A 22358-nucleotide genomic window follows, 5' to 3' on the forward strand; every position below is an offset into this window, starting at 1 on the left:
TATAACATTATTTTTTCTTTAAAATAATATCTCCTTTTCCTCCAAAAGAGTTGACACCAGTAACCTCCATTAGCAACTGGAGTATCTCTCCATCCCTCTTTACTCAAATATTTTGAGACATTTAAACTCTTTCTCTGATGTAATAAGTTGCTAGTACTCCATTATTTTGCTTTCTTTTGAAGCTATTTAATGTGATCTTTCTTTTGGACAGATATAATAAGTTGTTAGCTGTGATCTCTCAGAGTCTGAGTGATCTGCTGAAGGCTCTGAAGGGTGTGGTCGTGATGTCATCTGAACTAGAACTCATGGCTAACAGTCTGTTCATCAACGCTGTCCCAGACATGTGGAAAGCCAAGGCAAGAAGCTGTCCTTCACACTCCTGCATTCTCACTTTCTCTCGCTCTCTCTATCTCTCTCTCTCTCTCTCTCTCTCTCTCTCTCTCTCACACACACACACACACACACACACACTCACACACACACTTTATTTCTTGTAATGCTTATGTTTTCTGTTATCTTGAGTGGCTGAATTACTCATTCAATATGTGGAATTCTTTCTGATATTAAACATTTCTAAAATGTGTGGGTGCATGGTGCTCTGTGTGCACTGTGGTGTGCTGTGTGGACATGGTAAGGATTATGGCATAAGAACCTCATTCATATTTACTTCATTTAGCAGATGCTCTATGGCAGATTACAATATCTAACTATATATAGTAATATTGTGATGAGGTTCCCTATACCTGAGGTAGCAAAGTCCTACCTAATGGGGACGGGCTAGGGGGTGTATACGGGTGACTGGGAGAAGAGAGAGGAGGCCCGATGGGCAAGCGTGCTAGGTAATGTTCCCTTGTTTTAAAGCCTACATATTGACATTGTCATAATCCACTTTTTATCACTGACAAATTAAAGCACTTTTGAGCACTACAAAACTCTTGAAGACGTTCTTGCAGCCCTCTTAGGGAAGACTGCTAACCTCTGCGCCTGCCTATAACCCCTGGCTACATAACAAATGTATATAGTAATATATAATGTTAGAATTAGAAACATTATTTTGTTAATATAGTGATATATTGTATCTGGTGTTTAGTGTCCACACAGGTATGGTGTTATATGCCTGCAGCTCTGGGGTTTAGCGTCTCTTTTCCCATAGGCCTACCCGTCCCTGAAGCCACTGGCTTCTTGGGTGTTGGACCTGCTGCAGCGGTTAGCCTTCCTTCAGGGCTGGATGGCTGGTGGGATTCCTGTCGTGTTCTGGATCAGTGGATTCTTCTTCCCTCAGGCCTTCCTGACGGGCACACTACAGAACTTCGCCCGCCGCTGCATACTCTCCATTGACACCATCAGCTTTGATTTTGAGGTGTGGGGCTTTGTATGTATGATGAACATTCATCTTGTGATTAAGTGCTGTCCCTGTTGTCAATAAGCAACCTTCCATAAAAGAGTTCTAGAGTAGTGAAGCACTAAACTGTTCATCAGAGATGTAGACACTTGATGCACACCATCATACACAGCAGAATGTCACTTAACTCATATACTTATTATGTAACAGTGCTGATACTGATGTGAGTATGATCTAACAGTACTGCCAATCAGTGCTGTAACTGTTCTGCTTTTGATGTAACAATACAGCCAGTCTGCTATAGCTGTTCTACTTATGATGTAACAAAGATTCTATACAGTGATATGATCCTGGTATACTTGACACTCCTCTACTCTGTTCCTCAGCTAGAGCCAAATCATAAGAAAACCTGTATTCTGTGGTTCTGTTCAGGTGATTCCTTCAGGCTGCCCATTTTAGGCAGTACAGATTGGACTATGATTTTATGCAACTATAGTGATGCATTTGTTGCACTGATAGGCTGGTGCTTGTATGACTTTTAAAACCATTAGACAAATTACAGAGTGAATCTAAAAACAGATGCACAATTAAAAATATCCATAATCAGCCGTTTAAATGTTCCCATTTCATGTTCCCAACGAGTTTATGACTGTGGGATTCTTCAGCAACCATGAATCTACCATGAAGGGCCATATATCCAAAGTTGTCATGTAGTTTTTTTCAGGACATGTAGGTTTGTCCTAATATTCAGGTGATGAAGGAGCCGGTGGAGGAACTGAATGAGCGGCCGGAGGTAGGCTGCTTCATCCACGGGCTCTTCCTGGAGGGAGCGCGCTGGGACCGGCAGGCCCATCAGCTTCTTGAGTCTAGGCCCAAGGAGCTCCACACGGACATGGCTGTCATTCGCCTGCTCCCCGTTGCCAACCGCAAGCCTCCGAACTCTGGCGTCTACATCTGTCCCATATACAAAACACTTACACGTGCTGGTGAGCTGTGTGTGTGTGTGTGTGTGTGTGTGTGTGTGTGTGTGTGTGTGTGCGTCTGCATGTGTATATGTGTATACACGTGTGTCTGGAGGTGTTTTTGTTGGAAACAGCAGTACAGTGTACAGTTTCAGAATGGTAAACGGTGCAGGTTTTCTGCCTGAAAGCTGACACCCCTTGTTCTGTTTGTGTCATGTACTGTGAAGCACACTCTAGAAGCTGACCATGCCATGACACTGTCGTTCCACAGTGGTAGTTTCACAATGGTAGTTTCACAATGGTAGTTCCACAGTAAAAGTTTCACAGTAGCAGTTTCAGTTGTAGTTTCACAATGGTAGTTTCACAGTGGTAGTTTCATTCTTGCTGCTTTTTCTTTGTCTTTGTTTGCCTTTTTATCTCTATCCGCCTCTCCTTGTGTCTCTCTTCCTCTCCCTGTCTCTCTCTCTTTCTCTAACAGGAACTCTCTCTACCACCGGTCACTCCACAAACTATGTGATCGCAGTGGAGCTGCCCACAGACCAAAGCCAGAAGCACTGGATCAAACGAGGCGTGGCACTACTATGCGCACTGGATTACTGAACACACACACACACACACACGTACACACACACACACGTACACGGACACACACGTGCATACACTCACATACACAAACCTTATCTGTCACTGTCAATTTCTCACTATTCCTCACACGGATACAGTGTTTAGAGAACTGTAGATGAAAATGCATTGACAATATTGGCAGGACATTCATTTTATATTTCCAGTTTAAACCATAGCTATTTAAGCAAATTAGCTAAGCATTTTTACATGGAAACTCCATGTTTCTCCACAGAAATTATCTCTCAGCCAAACTCAATTAGCTGTCCTTTGCCCTTTCAGCATTGACCTTCTGTGTTGGCCTGTCAAGAAATACATGCTTTGTTTCTCATATGGAGGTATACATTCATTAAAATAAAGTTCAAAAACAGAACTTTAAATGCAAACCCTTGACCAGTTCTCTCCTATCCAACAGCTGCCTGAGCAAAGCATGTTGACGTAATACACACGCACACGCACGCACGCACACACACACACACACACACACACACACACACACACACACACACACACACACACACACACACACACACACACACACACACAGGGTACTTTTCGGAGCACTGTTTCTTTAAGAGACGCGAGCCTGTGGAACTTCTGGAGAGTACTGACGCAAGGTCCAGTGATCTCATGAGAACGAACTGAAGGGTAGGACGGTAGAAAAGATGACTTTGACGGGAACTACACCCAGCACACCAGCTTTCTTCATAAAAAGTCCATGACTTTTCATTGGAGTTTTCTGAGTGAAGGGTGAGGACAGACCTAAAAACGGCGCTTCATTTTAATTAGGGTATTTATGCATAGGGAAATCAATGATATATACATTTACGAGATTTTAATTCAGTGGTTACTTTGAGAATATAACTGTCTTTACGTCTAGAGAGGTTAGAAACTGCGTCTATGAAACTTAACGTAGTTTGTCTTTTGTGGTTAATTTCGGATGGTGTTCAGTAAGTTTGTTTGATGCCATAAATCATCAGACACTAACCGAAATACACCGGGTTTGGTTCGCACACTCCGCAGAGTCCTTTACACACGCTGAATTTGGTCTGTAACCGAGCGAACATGCTCCACAACGGCCAGGCGCCGGAGGACAAGCCGCAGGAGCCCGGGCTGAAGCCAGACTCGCGGAGCGGGACGGGAGAAAGTGAAGCGTGTAAACCCGACACCGGCAGCGACTCCTCGCACCTCACCGTGTCCGGTTTACCGAAACTTGAAATCAAGCGCAACGCGGTGACAGACGACTACAAGATTTCCAGTCAGGTGCTGGGGTTGGGAATCAACGGCAAAGTCTTGGAGTGTTTCAACAAGAAGACGGGAGAGAAGTGCGCACTGAAGGTAAAGTTGAGGAAGTTGCCCGCTATGTTAACTCCAGCAGGACAGCTCGGTACAGGTTACATATCACTTGTTGAATAGGTCACGCACTTACATGCACTATAAACGAAAGACCTTTGACCAGCAGTCATTTGGTCATTAATTACATTTGTCCTATGGGTTTATAGATACATAACATATATAGATAGTTTTTTTTATCAAACCTTGCAGTGATTCAGTGGCGCTACGTGTGGTACAGATTTAAACCATGCTTTACAGCTCTGAAATAGAATACAGCACACAAAAGCAAACGAGCCAGCTATAGTCACGCGGCCTCCCTCATTCCAAAATGACATATTTACAAATTACCATACAACTAAATTACAGTGTTGTTGTTGAGTTTATTATAGCAATATCGATATAGTTGAGTCTGTTGTCGTGCATTATCTCTTATTTGCCTTTATGTGGTAGCATCTTATTTGGCTTGTAGTATATTGTTTATCTCAAGATGCATGACGGCATGTGTGAATGATTAGAATGTGCACGCGCGTGTACACGTGTGTGTGTGTGTGTGTCCGGGCCCGGTTACTGGAAGGCGTGAGGAGTATCACTGGGTCATCAGATCCCGTTCGACCCTTTCGCAAAACTGTGATGGAGCGCGCAGCGTTGTGATGACGCAGTGGAAGCGTGTCACCACTATCGCGTGGCAGCGCGTAACTCAGCAAACAGCATGATCAGCTAGACAGAAAGGTGGAAATGTCTGCACAAACAATAGATCAAAATATCAGAAAATCAATTATTGCTCTGCCCTTTGTGCATAAAATTCAAATATTCTAATGAACTTATTTGTGGGTAAGGGTGACTAAACGCTAAAGACTTTAATTAGATGTTTACAGTTAGGTTTCAAGTCAGAGGTACCTTTAGATTGACACTTAAAAATAAATTAACTTGGTGTGTGTCTATGACAGAACATTAGTCTGTAAGTAGAAGAAATAAACAAAAAAAATGGATGAGTGTAAAATAGAAACATTTAACAAGAGGAAGAGACAAGAACAGCACTGTTAAAACAGCATCAAACTAGAATGCCACCATCTACCACTTCCTAATTTTTGTCAAGGGTGCCCACATGGACAAGTCAGTATGGTCATACGAATTTAATTAGCACATGCTCCCAAGATGGAGATAATTACACATAACAATACATAAACAAACTGAGCCCAATCTACTCCTTCTATTTGATTCTGAACCAAACGGGCTCCATAGTGATAAAACACACGGCAGATTGAGAAGAAGCTAATTAACTGGCACTCCTGTGTATGGTGCTGAGAGTTTTTCTTTTTACTGCTGATCTGAGGCCAGTTTGGCTGGCTGTAATGTAATGTGTTTTTTTTTTTTTTGGGGGGGGGGGGGGGGGGGGGTGTTGGATATGGATAGCCTCATAATGCAAACTGCAGTATAGCTTCAATAATCAGAGGCACAGTTTTGCACTCAGGCAGAATTTGTAGATACGTGAATGTGGGACTTCTCTTCCTCCTTACTTTGTGTGGCAAATCTGATTGGCTCCTGTCCAAGTGAAATTGTACTCAGTCCAGATACCATATTGGAACTCCAGACAGTTTCTAGTTTTAAAAGACACAATGTCATGTCTGGTCACAGGGCACAGAGAGGTGGGCACAGTCTCACGTATATCCTGCAGTGCTATAAAATCAGTTGACCCGCCCCTTCTCCAGCACCGGTGACAATGAACGGGCCCTTTCTACTGTCCCCGCCCCCTCACCTTTGATTGGGCCTCAGATTATCATCTCATCTGCAGCCAGTATTTCAAGCAGCTAAATGATTTCACACATTTAACTTGATGGAGCCATCTCTAACACCACCCTCATCAAAAATTCTCTATTAATCTCTGTAATAGGAGACTCAGTCACAGTCAGTAATGTAGCTGATTTGTCTGATAATGGTCAACTATTGGATTTGGATAACTCCAACCTCTTCTACATCAGCATTTTGTAAGGTCATCAGGTCCTGAGGGATGATGTTGTATTTGGTTAGCAGGTGACTGTATCATCTCGATGCGTAGAATCAATGGGGGGGGGGGGGGTCGTTGTTGCCATGTTGGATGTTGCCATCCAGGTGGACGATCCGAGTAACTTGATCCATTTCTGTGAGATTCTGTTTCAGAATCAGGTTCTGTTAAATGTAAATGCTTGGTAACTGGTCTAAATACATCAGCTTTTTTGAGCCAATATGGGTGTCTGTCCCTCACTTTCTCTCCTGTGTTGCTGAATGTGTACCTGCTGTTTTGCAATACAGGAAAGTGCAGGAGTTTAGATCAGCTTGGTGACACTTGCCTGTCAGAATGTGATGTTCCGGTTATAACAACAACACACATCAGAGCACATCACAGTGATGTGTGATGTCAGAATGAACATTTCAATTTATATAGTGCCTTTCAGGATACCCAAGGCGCTTTACAATTGTTAACACAGCTACGTCTCAGACAACCAATCACACACCGGTGAGAAGCGGCAGCCAATTGAGCACAGCGTACTCTCTACCGGGATACACAGAGAGAGAGGACAGACCCTAGTGACAGAGCACCATCCACCACTGGGCATACAAGCACACACACTCAGACAACAACTTGTTTTTATTGAACAGAGAGAGACACAGACACACACTAGGGAGAATTTGTCTGGGAATGCTAATTCTCCATGTTTTTGGACTGTGGGAGGAAACCGGAGACCTCGGAGGAAACCCACGCAAACACAGGGAGAACATGGAAACTCCACTCAGATAGGGACTTGAACCCAAGACCCCAGTGCTGAGAGGCAAACGTGCTAACCACCAAGCCACTGTGCTGCCTAAATAGCACATACTACTCTGTCATACTACCGTCCACACCCCCCTCCCCAGTACCGCCCTCCAAAGAACGCCCTTCACAGCCCTCCCAAGAACACTACCTTCTCCAATATATCCTCCCAAACACAGCCCGCCCCAACATCGCTCTTCAGACAGTCCTCAGCAACACAGCCCTCTCCAACACTACTCTGTCCACTACTGTCCTCCCAAACACAGCCCTCTCCAACACTACTCTGTCCACTACTGTCCTCCCAAACACAGCCCTCTCCAACACTACTCTGTCCACTACTGTCCTCCCAAACACAGCCCTCTCCAACACTACTCTGTCCACTACTGTCCTCCCAAACACAGCCCTCTTCAACACTACTCTGTCCACTACTGTCCTCCCAAACACTGCTTTCCATCCTTGCTCTTTTGCCATTCTAAAATAGCTTGCAGTGCTTGACAATGTTTTCTGTAGGATCAAACACAACGGAGACGCTAACATTGTTTAACTTCATTGCTCTTTGTCCTTAGACCAGGGGTCAGGAACCTTTTTGGCTGAGAGAGCCATGAATGCCACTTGTTTTAAAATGTATATTTGTGAGAGCCATACAATATTTTTTAACACTGAATACCACTAAATGCGTGGATTTTTAAGTAAGACCAACAATTGTTGAGTATAATAAGTCTGGTGCGATTATTAATAATCGACTGGCGTGAGGGCCCCCCTGGAAAAATGACGCAATCACGGTGGCTTCGCGTCACAAGGTCGTGCGCCTCTTAATTTTTGTAACTTCACGCGTTCCGCTCTTCAGCGCTGTGTTTTGCGCAAAGTTATGTTTGCAGGGTTCATACAACTTCACAAGGTGGAATTCAAGCACTTGTACGGAACTTTAAAAGTCCATTATTTATATTTTCCAGCACCTTCAACTTTATTAAGTTACATATTTATACAAATACACATATAGAAATGATTCGAAATAATTCACTTTTTATCACATTAAAAGAGATGGTACCGTCTCCCCAGTATTCGGTCACTGTTATTATTTATTTATTTAAATATTATGTTATTTGATTAAAGGTAAGATATATGGGACTTTTCAGTACAATACAACCATTGACAAACAGCCCTGACTAAATACCTCTTTATTTGTTATTAACAAACTGGTGTGCAATTTATAATATTACGTGTAGCTGGTTCACATAAGTTGTATAAGCCTACAGTTTTAATGTTGTTTAAAAATGTTTTAAATAAAAGGTTTTGCATTTTTACTGCAACTGTCATGCTTGATTCATTCACTTTAGTGCTACCATTTGACAACTGATCATATGGGGCCATGCAAATCTGTATTACATGTAATACTTAGGTGGAGACATTTTTCCAACAGTGGAATAGGGTACTCTTAACCACTCTACTGCAGTAATTCTTTTCGCAAGTTAACACATCATGCATGGAGGGAAAAACCGTCAAATACAGTGAAACAGATATAACTTTGAAAAATACTGTGATATCGAATTTTGGTCGTACCGCCCAGCACTAACGGTACTCCTCATCTTTCATCTTCTTTGTCAAAAAGCTTTGCTCTGCATAAATTAGCTAGTTGTCTGCGACTCAATTTGTGTGCGCTACCGCATTATCCAATAAAAGTAGAGTTTGTGCCGAACCCTCCCGTGCCCCAAAGGATGGCTGGGATTGGCTGCAGCTACCCCAACCCTGAACAGGTGTGGTGGAAAATAGATGTATATATTTTGAAATGTATACACTGTGATTTCTGTAATGTTTTTTTACTTTAACATGTCAGCGGAATTAGGAATGTCAGGAAACATTGTGTCAGCTAAGATTTATCTGAAAGCCAGATGCAGTCATCAAAAGAGCCACATCTGGCTGGTGAGCTGTATTCTTGAACCCTGCTTTAGACTGTGTAATCATTAAACCCATCCATGGTTGCCACATAACACATGAACTTGCTCGTTATCTTCATTGTGCCCTGTGCCTTATTCTCAGTTGCTGTCTTTTATTACCCAATTTCCTCCGTCTGTTATGCGGAACCCTGCAGGTGTTCCTGGGCAGGGAGCAAGGAAGCACTGTTAACCATGGCATCGTCTTCATGACGTAGTTACAGTAGAAGACCTTTAATGGATGAATGGAGTAGGAACCCAACGAGCTGGTGTAATGCCATCCAAAGCCAGAATTGAATTAGATTACTTCAGTCATGATATGTCTGTTACCAGACTGTCTGCTAGCACAGGGAGGCTAAGTGTCATTAAGTATGTAGGTATTTGTGGGCTGAAGCCAACTTCTCAGATGTGTCTTCCTTTCATTTGACAAACATTTTTTTAATAAGACATCATGTACCTGAGTAACTCAATGACGTTGCCATTTAAGCAATTACAATGCCTCAGATGAATACATATTTTTTGCACTCCAGTATTGACTACGTCTTCTTCTGTATTTCTGTTCATGCTGGTGAACTCTTTCTAAGGCCCACAGGCACACAACTACAGCAGTTACCTCGTAACAGGTGTGCAGTTACACACAGCAGTCACCTCGTAACAGGCGTGCAGTTACACACAGCAGTCACCTCGTAACAGGCGTGCAGTTACACACAACTACAGCAGTTACCTCGTAACAGGCGTGCAGTTACACACAACTACAGCAGTTACCTCGTAACAGGCGTGCAGTTACACACAGCAGTCACCTCGTAACAGGCGTGCAGTTACACACAACTACAGCAGTTACTTCGTAACCTAAACAGCAATTAGACAAAACCCCAGAGGTTACCTAATAACAAAAAGCACTAATGAACATTTTTCCTTTTTATACAGTGGCCATTATAAAAGCACCATATGTGTGTTTCTGACAAATCACACAGTTGTCAGTTGCGTGCACAGTGGGTACCCTGACCAATCACAGATATTCTTGTAGTTTCCTCTTTTGCTTGACTGTTTTTGAGATGTCTGACAAATGAGGGCTGAGTCATTTGCAAACCCTTTCTGAAACATTAAATCTTTATTGCACTATTATTATTATAGTATTATTATACTATTAACTATTGTGTTGTCCTTTGGTCCGCTCATGATTGGTAATTCAGGTGGTGAGTCTGCCCCCCTCCCAACGTGCCATGTGTGTTATTGTTACTTGTTCTTCCAGCCTGGTCCAGCTTAGCTGCTGCTACACTCCCTTAGCTGCTGCTACACTCCTTTAGCTGCTGCTACACTCCCTTAGCTGCTGCTACACTCCCTTAACTGCTGCTACACTCCCTTAGCTGCTGCTACACTCCCTTAGCTGCTGCTACACTCCCTTAGCTGCTGCTACACTCCTTTAGCTGCTGCTACACTCCCTTAGCTGCTGCTACACTCCTTTAGCTGCTGCTACACTCCCTTAGCTGCTGCTACACTCCCTTAGCTGCTGCTACACTCCCTTAACTGCTGCTACACTCCCTTAGCTGGGTTCCAACTTCCAGTTGTGGAGTCTTTGTCTCCTAGCATGGTTAGAGTTATTTCTTATTTCGGGCCTTAGACCATTTGAGTGGTGAATTAGTGAGATGTGAGAGACCCTGAGCACAACCACTGGCATGAGGAGTGACACCAGACACTGGCCAGAGCTCGTTGATCTTTATAGATGGTTGAGGTGAGGGTTCAGGTACAGATCAGATCTTCATGTGATCAGAGTGGTGCTACAGATAAAAGCCCAGTGTGTGAGCTGTGGCAGACGCTAGACAGGTTGCAGGTTACAGTGATCTAATTTTAGCCCGGATGAGGAGCTACGTCAGTATAAGCACAGATTAAATCCACCTCATTCTCTCCTTAAGGCAAACAAAGACTTAATATGTTAGAATGCAAACACAGATGTGTGTGTGGGTGTGTGTGCGCGCGTTTGTGCCTTTGACCTGAATGAATTCAATTAATTTGAATTGCAGGATGACTTCTTCAAATACTAGTAATCAGCCTGTAACTTGTTTACTGTACATGTCATTTGGGAAATTTGCAATCGCTCTCAGTGAGTGTATAACATATATGTATCTTGTGAACGCAGTTACACACACTGAAACATAGCACAATAAGTTTACAATTTATCAAGTTAGAAGTAATTACTTTTATTTTGAAGATATGTACATAGGTCTCATTAAGTTGTTCTCTTACATTCAAAGCAAATTTGAATGTTCAACATGAAGGACTTATCGCAGCATGCAGCCAACAAGTTTTCATGGTGATTTGAAGAACAAAAGCTTCGAATAAACCAGTAGTGGAAAAACATGTCCACATATGCCTCGAAGAAGTTTAGTGTGTGACTGTGTTGCATGTTTTTCAGTGTGTATCTGCCATGTTCCACGTTGTGTTTAAGTGTGTCTGATGTGTTGTGTGATATGTGTTTTGTCTGTCTGATAAGTTTCACTATGCCATTTGTGTTTCAGTGTGTGTCAGTGATTTTACTGTGAGTTAGCTGTCTGTGTTTTTACATCCTCTCTGTGATTCTAGGTGTCAGTGATTCTAAATGTAAATGTGCTGCAGTTGCAGATTATTTAATGTCCTTATTACAGGGAATGTAGGAAAACACACCAAGCATAAACAACCACAATATAACACATAAAACACCACAAGTTCACATTTCTGTATTTCTTAATCAGTACACATAAGTACATCACATGTTGTTGTCCATTACAGTGTGTCATTATCAGTGTTGGGAACGTTACTTTAAAAAAGTAATTAGTTATAGTTACTCACTACTTGTTCAAAAAAGTAACTGAGTTAGTAACTGAATTACTCTATAATAAAAGTAACTCGTTACCAGGGAAAGTAACTATTTGCATTACAGTAAAAAAAAAAAAGAAGTTATATACCAATGAGTAAGACTTTTTTGAAAAAGCAGTTTTCACAGTCAGTTGAAATGAGTAGATCAGAAAGGTGTTTAACTTTTGATATTTATTGCACATCAACAGACCAGTCCAGGATTACACTATATAAAGTGCATTTACATCTATCAAATTAAATTTAATTCTTAATTAAATAAATCAAATACCCAGTCTGTTAGACATTCAGGAACTACAAGTATTTTCTTAAATAATGTTTATATCGCCACCTTGAAAATGCTAATTTTTCTTCGGCTTGCTCCTGACTCGCCATTTCTGTCTCTTCTCCGTTTGTTTCGTGTCACTGGTGTGCTTCGGCACACGTGTAAAAACACTGGCTCTGATTGGCTACCATAACGTTTCCTTAGCCAATCGCTTACTGACTTGTTAAGTTAAACAGGTGTTACACCGAGAACTGTGACCTATCGAGATCTGTTACTCCTCACTAGTCTGGGCAGGGGTCCGCTCGTATTACTGTTAGTATATCAATATATAGTAACGCACCACTTTTAATGACCAGTAACATCAACGGCGTTGTAACGACAGGAAAAGTAATTAATTATATTATTCCGTTACTGACAAAATGATGCCATTACCTAACACCGTTATTTTTAACGGCATTATTCGCACCACTGGTCATTATAGATATTTACAACATAACATTCCGTAGGTAGTTTAAGATACCAAGTTTGCAGATACACAAGACATTCTTAGGATCTTTCGATGGATTGTGCATGAGGTCTGAATGGTTTGACAGTAATCATTTAGTGTTAGTTTCTGTGCCACCAAGGAGTCTGAAATGAGTAGGTAATGACCTACTGGTGTTTCTGTTTGCAGTAATGAGTTCCTCATAATGCCATTGGCTCATGATTATCCCAGCCCCACGCCCCTCCCACACATGCATAAATGTCATCTTTAGCCTTATCTGATTCTTAACGTATGGCTGGTTTGCATGTGTTACGTAAAAACGTTTCTTGAAATGTTTTTTTTTGTCTCTGCACATTTGACTCTGTGTTGTTTGTGGTTCCTCACTGAACCGAGGAAGAATTATAAACATATCCATCAAATGGTCCCCACTGCACTCACAGGACACATCACTACACACAGACACTGCTGCTGAGAGAGCAGGTTGTCCTTGTGTAACACACACACACACAGTAGTTTAGAATCAACAGAAAGGGTTGCATTAGTGGGAGGAGGTCAGACTGCATTACACACTGGACGCCTCCACGAATTCACACACAAACAGCTTTGGACCTTGACTCAGGCAGATTGTAGCTCAGTTTGCCTGTCGGTTTGTTTCTTTGTTTGTTTGCTGGACGTGTCTGAGCTGCGTGAGGGTAATGAGGCCCCTCTGTTGGCTCCCTGACGGCGAAGCATCTCTGGCTCATTGTTTATAAAGATGGAGAACTCCTTTAAGTTCTGAATTATACATGGAACTAGTAGTGTGTTTCACTTTCTTTCACATTCACTCACACAAACCCAGCCACACATACATAGACACACTCACTCACACTGAGGTGTGTGGCAGTCACCCAGAATGAGATGGATGACACCCTGGTCCCAAAAAAAGTCTGTGATGAAAGACTTATGCTATGTCTACTCCAGTCCACTGGATGTGTGCTACACTCATTTATCTATCTGTGTGCGTGTAATTTACTCATCTATCACTGGACATGTAGTTTACTCATCTATCACTGGACATGTAGTTTACTCATCTATCACTGGACATGTAGTTTACTCATCTATCACTGGACATGTAGTTTACTCATCTATCACTGCACATGTAGTTTACTCATCTATCACTGCACATGTAGGTTACTCATCTATCGCTGTACATGTAGGTTACTCATCTATCGCTGTACATGTAGTTTACTCATCTATCGCTGTACATGTAGTTTACTCATCTATCACTGCACATGTAGTTTACTCATCTATCACTGCACATGTAGTTTACTCATCTATCGCTGTACATGTAGTTTACTCATCTATCGCTGCACATGTAGTTTACTCATCTATCGCTGCACATGTAGTTTACTCATCTATCGCTGCACATGTAGTTTACTCATCTATCGCTGCACATGTAGTTTACTCATCTATTGCTGTACATGTAGTTTACTCATCTATCGCTGCACATGTAGTTTACTCATCTATCGCTGCACATGTAGTTTACTCATCTATCGCTGCACATGTAGTTTACTCATCTATCGCTGGACATGTAGTTTACTCATCTATCACTGGACATGTAGTTTACTCATCTATCGCTGCACATGTAGTTTACTCATCTATCACTGCACATGTAGTTTACTCATCTATCACTGCATGTGGCTAGGAGCAGTGAACATTAAGCATAATCTGAATGGTTCTAAATCTTAATGTTTCTCTTCCTGAAATATATAAAATAAAATGTCATAAATAACATTTTGACAGTACATATAGAAACTTCTCTCTCACGTCATCGAACCTAAACAATCCACTCAAATGTATACAATTTGAAGTTGAGTTTTTATACTGTGTTAAAATTATTGCTACTAGATCTTTAAGTACATACAAACTTACAATTGACTACATTGAGAAATTATGTGAATGTTGAGTGAACAGGTAGCTACTAACCACTGACATTGAACACTAACTACTAATTACTAACCACTAACCATTGAATACTAACTACTAACCACTAACAGAATTTATAATGTTCTAGCTGCATGGACTGACTGAAATGGCAGTTTTAAATCATTTTTATTAATATCCTATACATATGTATGTCCTATACATATATTTCCTCAATCCATTCTTCCATTTTGATCATTTGGTTGTCAGATCCAAACCTGATCACTTAATGTAAGTGTAAACACGAATTCAGTTACCGGCTCAGCTCTCTTTTCTAATGATTATCAAATATCCCAAACACTGTCAGATCCGCCTGAGGCATGAGGCCACAGCTGACCTCACAGGTTCCTGTGTTCCTGTGCTCCTCTCAGATCCTGTATGACACCCCAAAGGCACGGCGTGAGGTGGAGCTGCACAGCCGCGTGTCCGGCGGTCTGTACATCGTGCGCATCCTGAGCCTCTACGAGAATATGCACCATGGCAAAAAGTGCCTGCTCATCATCATGGAATGGTAGGAACCCTTCAGTTCTTCAACTACATTTCCCAGCATGCATCTCTCAGGCTTTTATAAGGCATATCTCAGGTCCCAGTCACCAGTCAGCTGATCACGATGCTGGTAAATGACTGCAGCCACATCCTTACTGCTTAGAGCATTTATTTTGTTCCCTCCTGTGGAAGAGGAACTGGTCACCAAATAAAACATGAGAAGTGTTTGAAAGAATACTGGCTTAATGTGTTGGTCCGTCTTGGATTGATTAGTTCTGAAAGCACACCAGGATTCCCAGGATGGAGCGGGTCCAGATGTGGAACAGCAATGGAGTCGTCCTACTCTTTAGAGTGACAGTGCCACTTAATGTGAAAAGTGTGTGCAGAGTCACCAAGTTCTGCCAGTGAGTTGATGTGACCTAGCTGGTCTTGAATCAGAAGTAACATAACATAGTAATCCAGAAGTACCAACAAACACCTCCTTACTAACACAAATACCCCCTTACAAATACCGCATCACAAACCCCTTAAAAACTACTCCTCATAAACATCTCATTGCAAACACCTTCTCACCAAGGTTATAATAGTTTTGGATTTTTCATTATAGATTAGTTTTTATTTCATTGTGACTTTTTTTCTAATTCAGTTAGTTTTAACATTTTTTTAACTAAAACTAATTTTTAGAGAATGTTTGCTAGTTTTTATTTGTTTTTTTAAGCTTAGTTTTAGTTTAGTTTTCATTAGTTCTAAGTTTTAGTTTTTTCATACTTTGGGTTATTTGTCAGGTGCATGATTCAAAACGTTCAGCGTAAATATTGTGTAATAAAAACTCATCAAAAGATACCATTTAAAAAAGTATTCAATTACTGTTGAACAACCAACTGTCCACAAAACCTGTAACAGTCCACAAGGAGACTAAGGGCAGATACGAACATAGGAACGTAGCCCTATTTTGGTTTGAGTGAAAAGCTACACTTTTTGAAGGCAATCGAGTCATACAGTCGTGTTGACATCCAGTCTCAACACATTAACCAGTGCATACATCCTCTTCCTGCATATTAACTAACCAGCATCTATTTAATCACTGATCAATACGGTCCATTATGGTTCTCCTTCCTGCTGCTACCCAGCCGATATGGTGCTTCTCTTTCGGCAGAGCTACTCAGATGCAGCTTGTCAAGGTACTGGCAGTTAGCCCTATTGTGTGAGCTTTGAGATTCATGGGGTTTTTCCTTTTCAGAACTACTCCATATATTTTCTCACCTGTTTCCACTACTAGACATGTAGTCTTTCTCGTAGTCATATTAAAAAACAATCCCATACAGGACTCCCAACTTTTGTTGTCATAATTTTGCAGGCTAGCATGGCAAGCAGGAGCTCTAAATAAACAACATGACTGACCATGAGGTGCCGTACGGTTCTGTCAGCTAATGTAAAACTTCTAGTGAAAAAATCTATTTCATATCAGTCCACAAGACGTATAAATAAATTGACGAAAATGAAGGGTATCCTATCTATAATTTCAGAACGTTTTAGTTTTCTAAACATGTAATACCGTTACAGTTAGTTATCGTTTTTTTCTTTTAATTATCAATATTATTAATTTCTGTTAACGAAAATGTTTTTATTTTTCAATATCAGTTTTCATTTTTTTTGTTCGTTTTCGTTGACGATTATAACCTTGCTTCTCACAAATGCCCCCCTTACAAACTCCATCTCATAAATACCCAGTTACAAACACCCCTTACAAAAACTCAGGAAGTCACAGTTTGCTTCCACCCAAGCTGAATCAGTCCTGTGGTTGTAAAAGGCTGTTACTGGGGAACCACAGTATTGCACAGTTCAGTGTTTTCTCGCCTCAGACACAAGTTCTTTTGGTCGGGGACTCTTCTTAGTGAAAGCATGATATGTTTTGCTCATTTGCACACAGTCAAGGTTGCATTAGCAGACCTCACATGAGTCACTGATGTCAGCACAACACATATTTATTGGCACAATCTAATGTTCTTATTATTTTTCAAATGTATCTAAACCTGCATTTTGCAGAGAGAATTGTAGGTGATTCTTTAACAGGACTCCGTCTTTAGTCACGGTACAGCAGAGACCACAATGAAGCTACTGGGTTCTTTTGGACCATCTGTGTATGAGTGGGAAACCATCTAGGACTGGTGAAGCCTGGGGGATGTGATGAACCCTCCGGGATGTGGTGAACTCCTTCATGTGACCTGACCTTAGAACTTTACCTTTCCCCTCAATTGTAGACTTCATAAGACTTTTTACTCCCTATTCCACTGACTCATTTGAATTATTCCCCATTCTGTTGTCACTCAAATTCACACTGGACCACTCACTGATTGTCTATTAGTCTGAGAGGTTTGCAGAAATACTTACAGTGAATTAGCTTGCCGTCACAGTTGTCACAAGGTTTGTGTATGTGTGTGTGCCAATTTTAGTTTCTTTCTAAGTCCCCATAATTTCTGAGAAAGATGGGTAGTTTTTTGTCATCAGGAGATTAATGAGAAGATTAGATTTTATGCTAAGCGTAGCCTAGAGTTGTAAAAGAATAATACTATAATTTAATTTATACTGTGTACTCTAATGAAAGTGTGATCTCGAGGTTTTGTTATATGGAATGTGTTGAGGGAAAGCAGAGCTTGTTACAGTTGTGAAATGGTGTGCGTGTGTTTGTGGTTTAATCTCACTGTATTTCTCGTAGCAGTTAGTTTATGTGAATGTGTGTATGTGTGAGTGGGTGTGTGTGTGTATGTGCGTGTGTATGTATGTGTGAGGGCATGTGGGTGTGTGTGTGCATAGGAGAGTGTGACTCATGTTGCCAAATTCTCAGAAAGAAAATGATTCCATGGTTTAATCTGGCCTCATTTTCAGTCTCTGTTCGCTTCAATATTTAACATATTTTCTCTCTCTTTCTCCTTCACTTGTCTCTTCTTAGCAATATTTTCTTTACATTATCACAGTTTTTCTAATGCTAAGTTCATGTGTTCTCCTCAGACTATCTCTCCCTGTGAAATAGGAAGTGAGATTAAATGTTAGTTTCGGTGTGTGTGTGTGTGTGTGTGTGTGTGTGTTTCAGTATGGAAGGAGGTGAGCTCTTCAGTAGGATTCAGGCCAGAGGAGACCAGGCCTTTACAGAGAGAGGTAAAATCATCTCTTTCTGTTTGTTATTTTTGATCATCCGCCACACACACATACAATGGGAAACCGCAATCGTCAGCTCCAAAAAAGCAATTTCCAGTCCAGACCCCTCCAGCCCAGCCCAGCCCAGTCCAGCCAACAACAACAGTTTGATTAATGTTGGCTATGACTGAGTCACAACTGGTATAGTACCCCTGAGTATAGTATAGTACCCCTGAGGGCAAGACCTTCTTAACACACTCAACCACACTTTCCATAGTCTTGCTAGTAAATGTAATGCTTCATAAAGCTTCATAACCACCCATGTTTTTCTGTAGAAGGCTCCGAGATCATGCGACACATTGGCACAGCCATTCAGTACCTGCACAATATGGACATCGCACACCGAGACATCAAGGTGAGTGTGGTGTATATGCGTACAGGTGTGTGTGCACCAATAAAACAGCTGTAAAGCAGTTTATCCTGCTCTGCTGTCTGCTATTTTGTACTCTTGTAGCGAAAATCCTAGATCGTCACTCCTACAGCAACACTCTGTCTACTTTAATTAGCTGACAGCCTTAACCACCTCATCTCCCCCAGCCAGAGAACCTGCTCTACACCACTAAAGACTCCAACGCCATTCTCAAACTGACGGACTTTGGTTTTGCTAAAGAAACGTCCTTGCACAACCCACTGCAGACGCCATGCTACACTCCATATTATGTGGGTATGTGTATTATGTTGCTGTAAGCCTCACCACGCACCTTTGACCCTTACGCAGGCCGCACCTTTGACCCTTACACTGCTGTCATCAATACCTTTCTCTTGTCAGTTTCATTAATGTGTTTTGCTGACTTTGCATGTATTTCTGTTTCTCTGATGGCTTCCCTGCCTGTGTCTCTCCCTCTCTCACCCTCCCTGCTCCCTGTCTGTCTCTCAGCCCCCGAGGTTCTGGGCCCTGAGAAATACGACAAGTCATGTGACATGTGGTCGCTGGGAGTGATCATGTACATCCTGTATGTATGAACACACTGGGTGTACTTAGTATGTCTGTTCACTCATTACTAATGTTAGATTACCAGTGGTCACTGACTACTGATGTTATGGTTAAATTACTGTTAGGGTTACGGTACAGATGATCACTGATTACTGATTTTAGGGTGAGGGTACTGATGGTCACTGAAGTACATTTGCCCCCAAACATTATTTACTCTCACAGTAGTAGAATTGTTCTATGCTATTGCAATCAATGTTTAGTTCTTTCTTTTTAATTACTATATTAATTACAGAAGAAAATATGCTTGGTCAAATTAACTGTATGTAGGTGTGTTTTAGGTTTGGAACTTGGAGCCATTGACATGGGTGTTTTCTGAGAAAGAAAAGAACCCCATGGCCCTGTCAAGATGATTCTCCTAATACATCAGCCTGTTTGCCTATTTAAGCTAAAGCAACCTGCACAGTCCAATCCAGTAGTTGTAGTAGTTGTGCTTTTTGTGTGCAGGTTGTGTGGCTTCCCGCCCTTTTACTCCAACACAGGCCAGGCCATCTCTCCGGGCATGAAGCGCCGCATCCGCATGGGCCAGTACGAGTTCCCCAACCCGGAGTGGGCCGATGTGTCCGCAGAGGGTCAGTGCACAGTTGTGTGATTGTGTGTGTGTATGTGTATGTGTGTGTGTGAGGGTGTTAGTGATCCTGACAGGGTAAAGTACTTTTAACAGTATTTGTAGGACATTATACTGAACTTCATGGTTTGTGTGGGTGTGTGAGTGGCTCAGGGTAGTTGTGTGTGAGTATATGTGGGTCAGGGTGTGTGTGTGTGTGTGCACTTGCGTGTGTGGGTGTTGTAAATAGTAGCGTGTGAATGCCTCAGCTGTTGTGTGTGTCAAAGTGTGAATTTATACCGTGCCCTTTTCCTGTTCAGAATCTCTAAGAGCAGAAGCAGACACTACACTCACAAACACTACAGACACTTCACTTACATACATACATTCACTCACAAACACTACAGACACTTCACTTACATACATACATTCACTCACAAACACTACAGAAAATTCACTCAGCCACTTCACACTGTCACTTCACTCACATACATTCACTCACAAACACTACAATTCCCTCATAGACAATACATTCACTCATAGACACTATAGACCACTCACACATACATTCACTCAGATCACTATATTCACTCACAAATACAACATTCAGACACCAAATTCACTCACAAACACTACAGACATCACTCACAGACGTTTCACTCGCAAACACTGCATGGTTTGTAAAGCTGTGAACGTGTGAGAAAAACACATATTTATTGTCTCTCCTCCACCAGCCAAACAACTGATCAACCAGCTGCTTAAGACCGACCCAAATGAAAGAATGACTATCACACAGTTCATGAACCACCCCTGGATCAATGTGAGTGTGTGTTAGTGTGAATTAATATATTTCTGAACATGTATTTTCGTGTTGTTCATATTTTGAATTTAAACCATTTTGCGATCTTTTATTTTCCCTTTTCTTTTCAGCAATCCATGGCAGTACCTCCCACGCCACTGCACACCACACGCGTACTCACTGAGGACAAGGAAATGTGGGATGAAGTGAAAGTAAGTGGCAGTCAGCACTGACCCCTGCTGGCCATACATGGAAATATAATTTCCGTATGAAAACCTGATTCTGCATTTCGTCAGGCTTCAGTATTTTTTAAACAGTATAAATTATGTTTTTATGTTTGTTTGTAATTATAATTTTGGGTTATAATCAATGATTAAAAAGTACATAAAGTCATGAAAATGTTTGTATTTAATTTAGTTTAATAGTCTGCGATGTATGTTTGCTGTAGTTCACACCTAAATCCACAAGATGGGAGCACATCTTATATTTTACTCACTCTGAACAACTGGTTCTGTCTCTAGGAGGAGATGACCAGCGCTCTGGCTACCATGCGTGTGGACTACGACCAGGTGAAGATTAAGGACCTGGACACATCCAGCAACCCACTGCTGAACAAAAGGAGGCGGAGAGCCGCTGCTACCAGTGGGAAGAGCACCGTCTGCAACAGCCAATGAGGGACGAGGAGGGCCTGGACAGTCTGCTGCATCCAAGGAGAGAGACAGCCAAGGAGGGACGAGGAGGGCCTGGACAGCCCACCGCATCTGGGGAGAGAGACACTGGTGGTAGTCCAGGGAAGAAGAGGAAACCAGGAGCAGTGATTGAGCAGAAGGAATGTGTTAGCATGAAAGAAGAAGTGAAAGTATGACAGGAGAGAAAATTATGTCCTGACCACACCGCCAGTGACTCCACCATATCCCCCCTCACTATAACCAGCATATTGCACATGTTAGTGTTGTGTATGTATGTGTGTGTGTGTGTGTGTGTGTGTGTATAGACACTTAGGTGTGTATATTTATGGACCCTGACTGGATGACAGGTGCAGTCACTCTACCATCTGTGGCACATTTGCAGCCTGAACTCTGAACCTTTATTTCTCTTCTACTCACTCTGAGTGGAGGAGTCTACTCTGAGAGGACTCTCCTGCCTACACACTCTGTAGTGGAGCTGTTGCAATTGTGTGTATATGAGTGTGTTGGTTAGTTTTTTCTTCAAAGGTCGGTTCCTCTGTTCTATAGATCAGAAGATCGTTCTGAATATGATCGCAGAATGGCACCGATGCCGTATTGCCTTATTCAGGAATGTCAGATCCCTATTTTTAGACACTGTGACAATGCTGTCCTTTAAATGTAACCAAAATAACTTTATTATGGATTTATATTTCAAGAAACGGCGTGTTTTTAAATATTTATTTCCATCTTAGCAGTATATCTGTATGATCATCCCATCCTCTTTGATTTCCCTTATTCAGATTAGTCATTATGTTCACAAATTCATGAATATACCGAGACAGCGAGGCACTGAACTGATGCAATATTGTTCAAGTTGCTTTGTTTAAAATGATGTCTCTGCAGGGAAAAAAAACATAAAAAGTATGTTTTTTTTATCGCCCCATTCTTATTCCAACCTTCGGTACACCGCCGCAGTAACGTGCCGTTAGATGGGGAGGTCTCATGTAAAATATGCCCAACCTTGTCTGCAAAATTTCCAAAGGAAAAAAATAAACACATGGAAGTTCTGCTCACTAAACAGTTTCCTCACCATCACTTCACAAAATAACACGTATAAAATGGGTAAAAACAT

General features: G+C 41.7%; 2 protein-coding genes across 5 annotated transcripts in view; both read left to right on the top strand.

Moving 5' to 3' along the window:
• Positions 1-3440, top strand: part of dnah1 (dynein, axonemal, heavy chain 1) — a 70316-nt gene extending 66876 nt beyond the window's left edge. For all 3 annotated transcript variants that reach the window (XM_076990799.1, XM_076990808.1, XM_076990816.1), the window contains exons 75-78: positions 212-356; positions 1154-1360; positions 2094-2328; positions 2783-3440. In XM_076990799.1, the coding sequence (XP_076846914.1) occupies positions 212-356; positions 1154-1360; positions 2094-2328; positions 2783-2904 (709 nt within the window). In that variant the 3' untranslated portion in view covers positions 2905-3440. The remainder of the gene's footprint in view (positions 1-211; positions 357-1153; positions 1361-2093; positions 2329-2782) is intronic.
• An 88-nt stretch (positions 3441-3528) lies between these two features.
• mapkapk3 (MAPK activated protein kinase 3) lies at positions 3529-22304 on the top strand. Of its 2 annotated transcripts, none has more exons than XM_076990828.1 (11): positions 3529-3675; positions 3949-4263; positions 14912-15051; positions 18118-18182; positions 18497-18576; positions 18759-18885; positions 19099-19174; positions 19660-19784; positions 20494-20579; positions 20690-20770; positions 21080-22304. In XM_076990828.1, the coding sequence occupies exons 2-11, from the start codon at positions 3991-3993 to the stop codon at positions 21230-21232; spliced, it is 1206 nt and encodes a 401-aa protein (XP_076846943.1). In that variant the 5' UTR covers positions 3529-3675; positions 3949-3990; the 3' UTR covers positions 21233-22304. The 2 variants fall into 2 exon arrangements, with proteins under 2 accessions (XP_076846943.1, XP_076846953.1); XM_076990838.1 differs by having other exon boundaries at positions 3582-3715.
• Positions 22305-22358: the final 54 nt, after the last annotated feature.

This window comes from Brachyhypopomus gauderio, chromosome 1 (genome assembly GCF_052324685.1).
Source record: "Brachyhypopomus gauderio isolate BG-103 chromosome 1, BGAUD_0.2, whole genome shotgun sequence".
Taxonomy (NCBI): domain Eukaryota; kingdom Metazoa; phylum Chordata; class Actinopteri; order Gymnotiformes; family Hypopomidae; genus Brachyhypopomus; species Brachyhypopomus gauderio.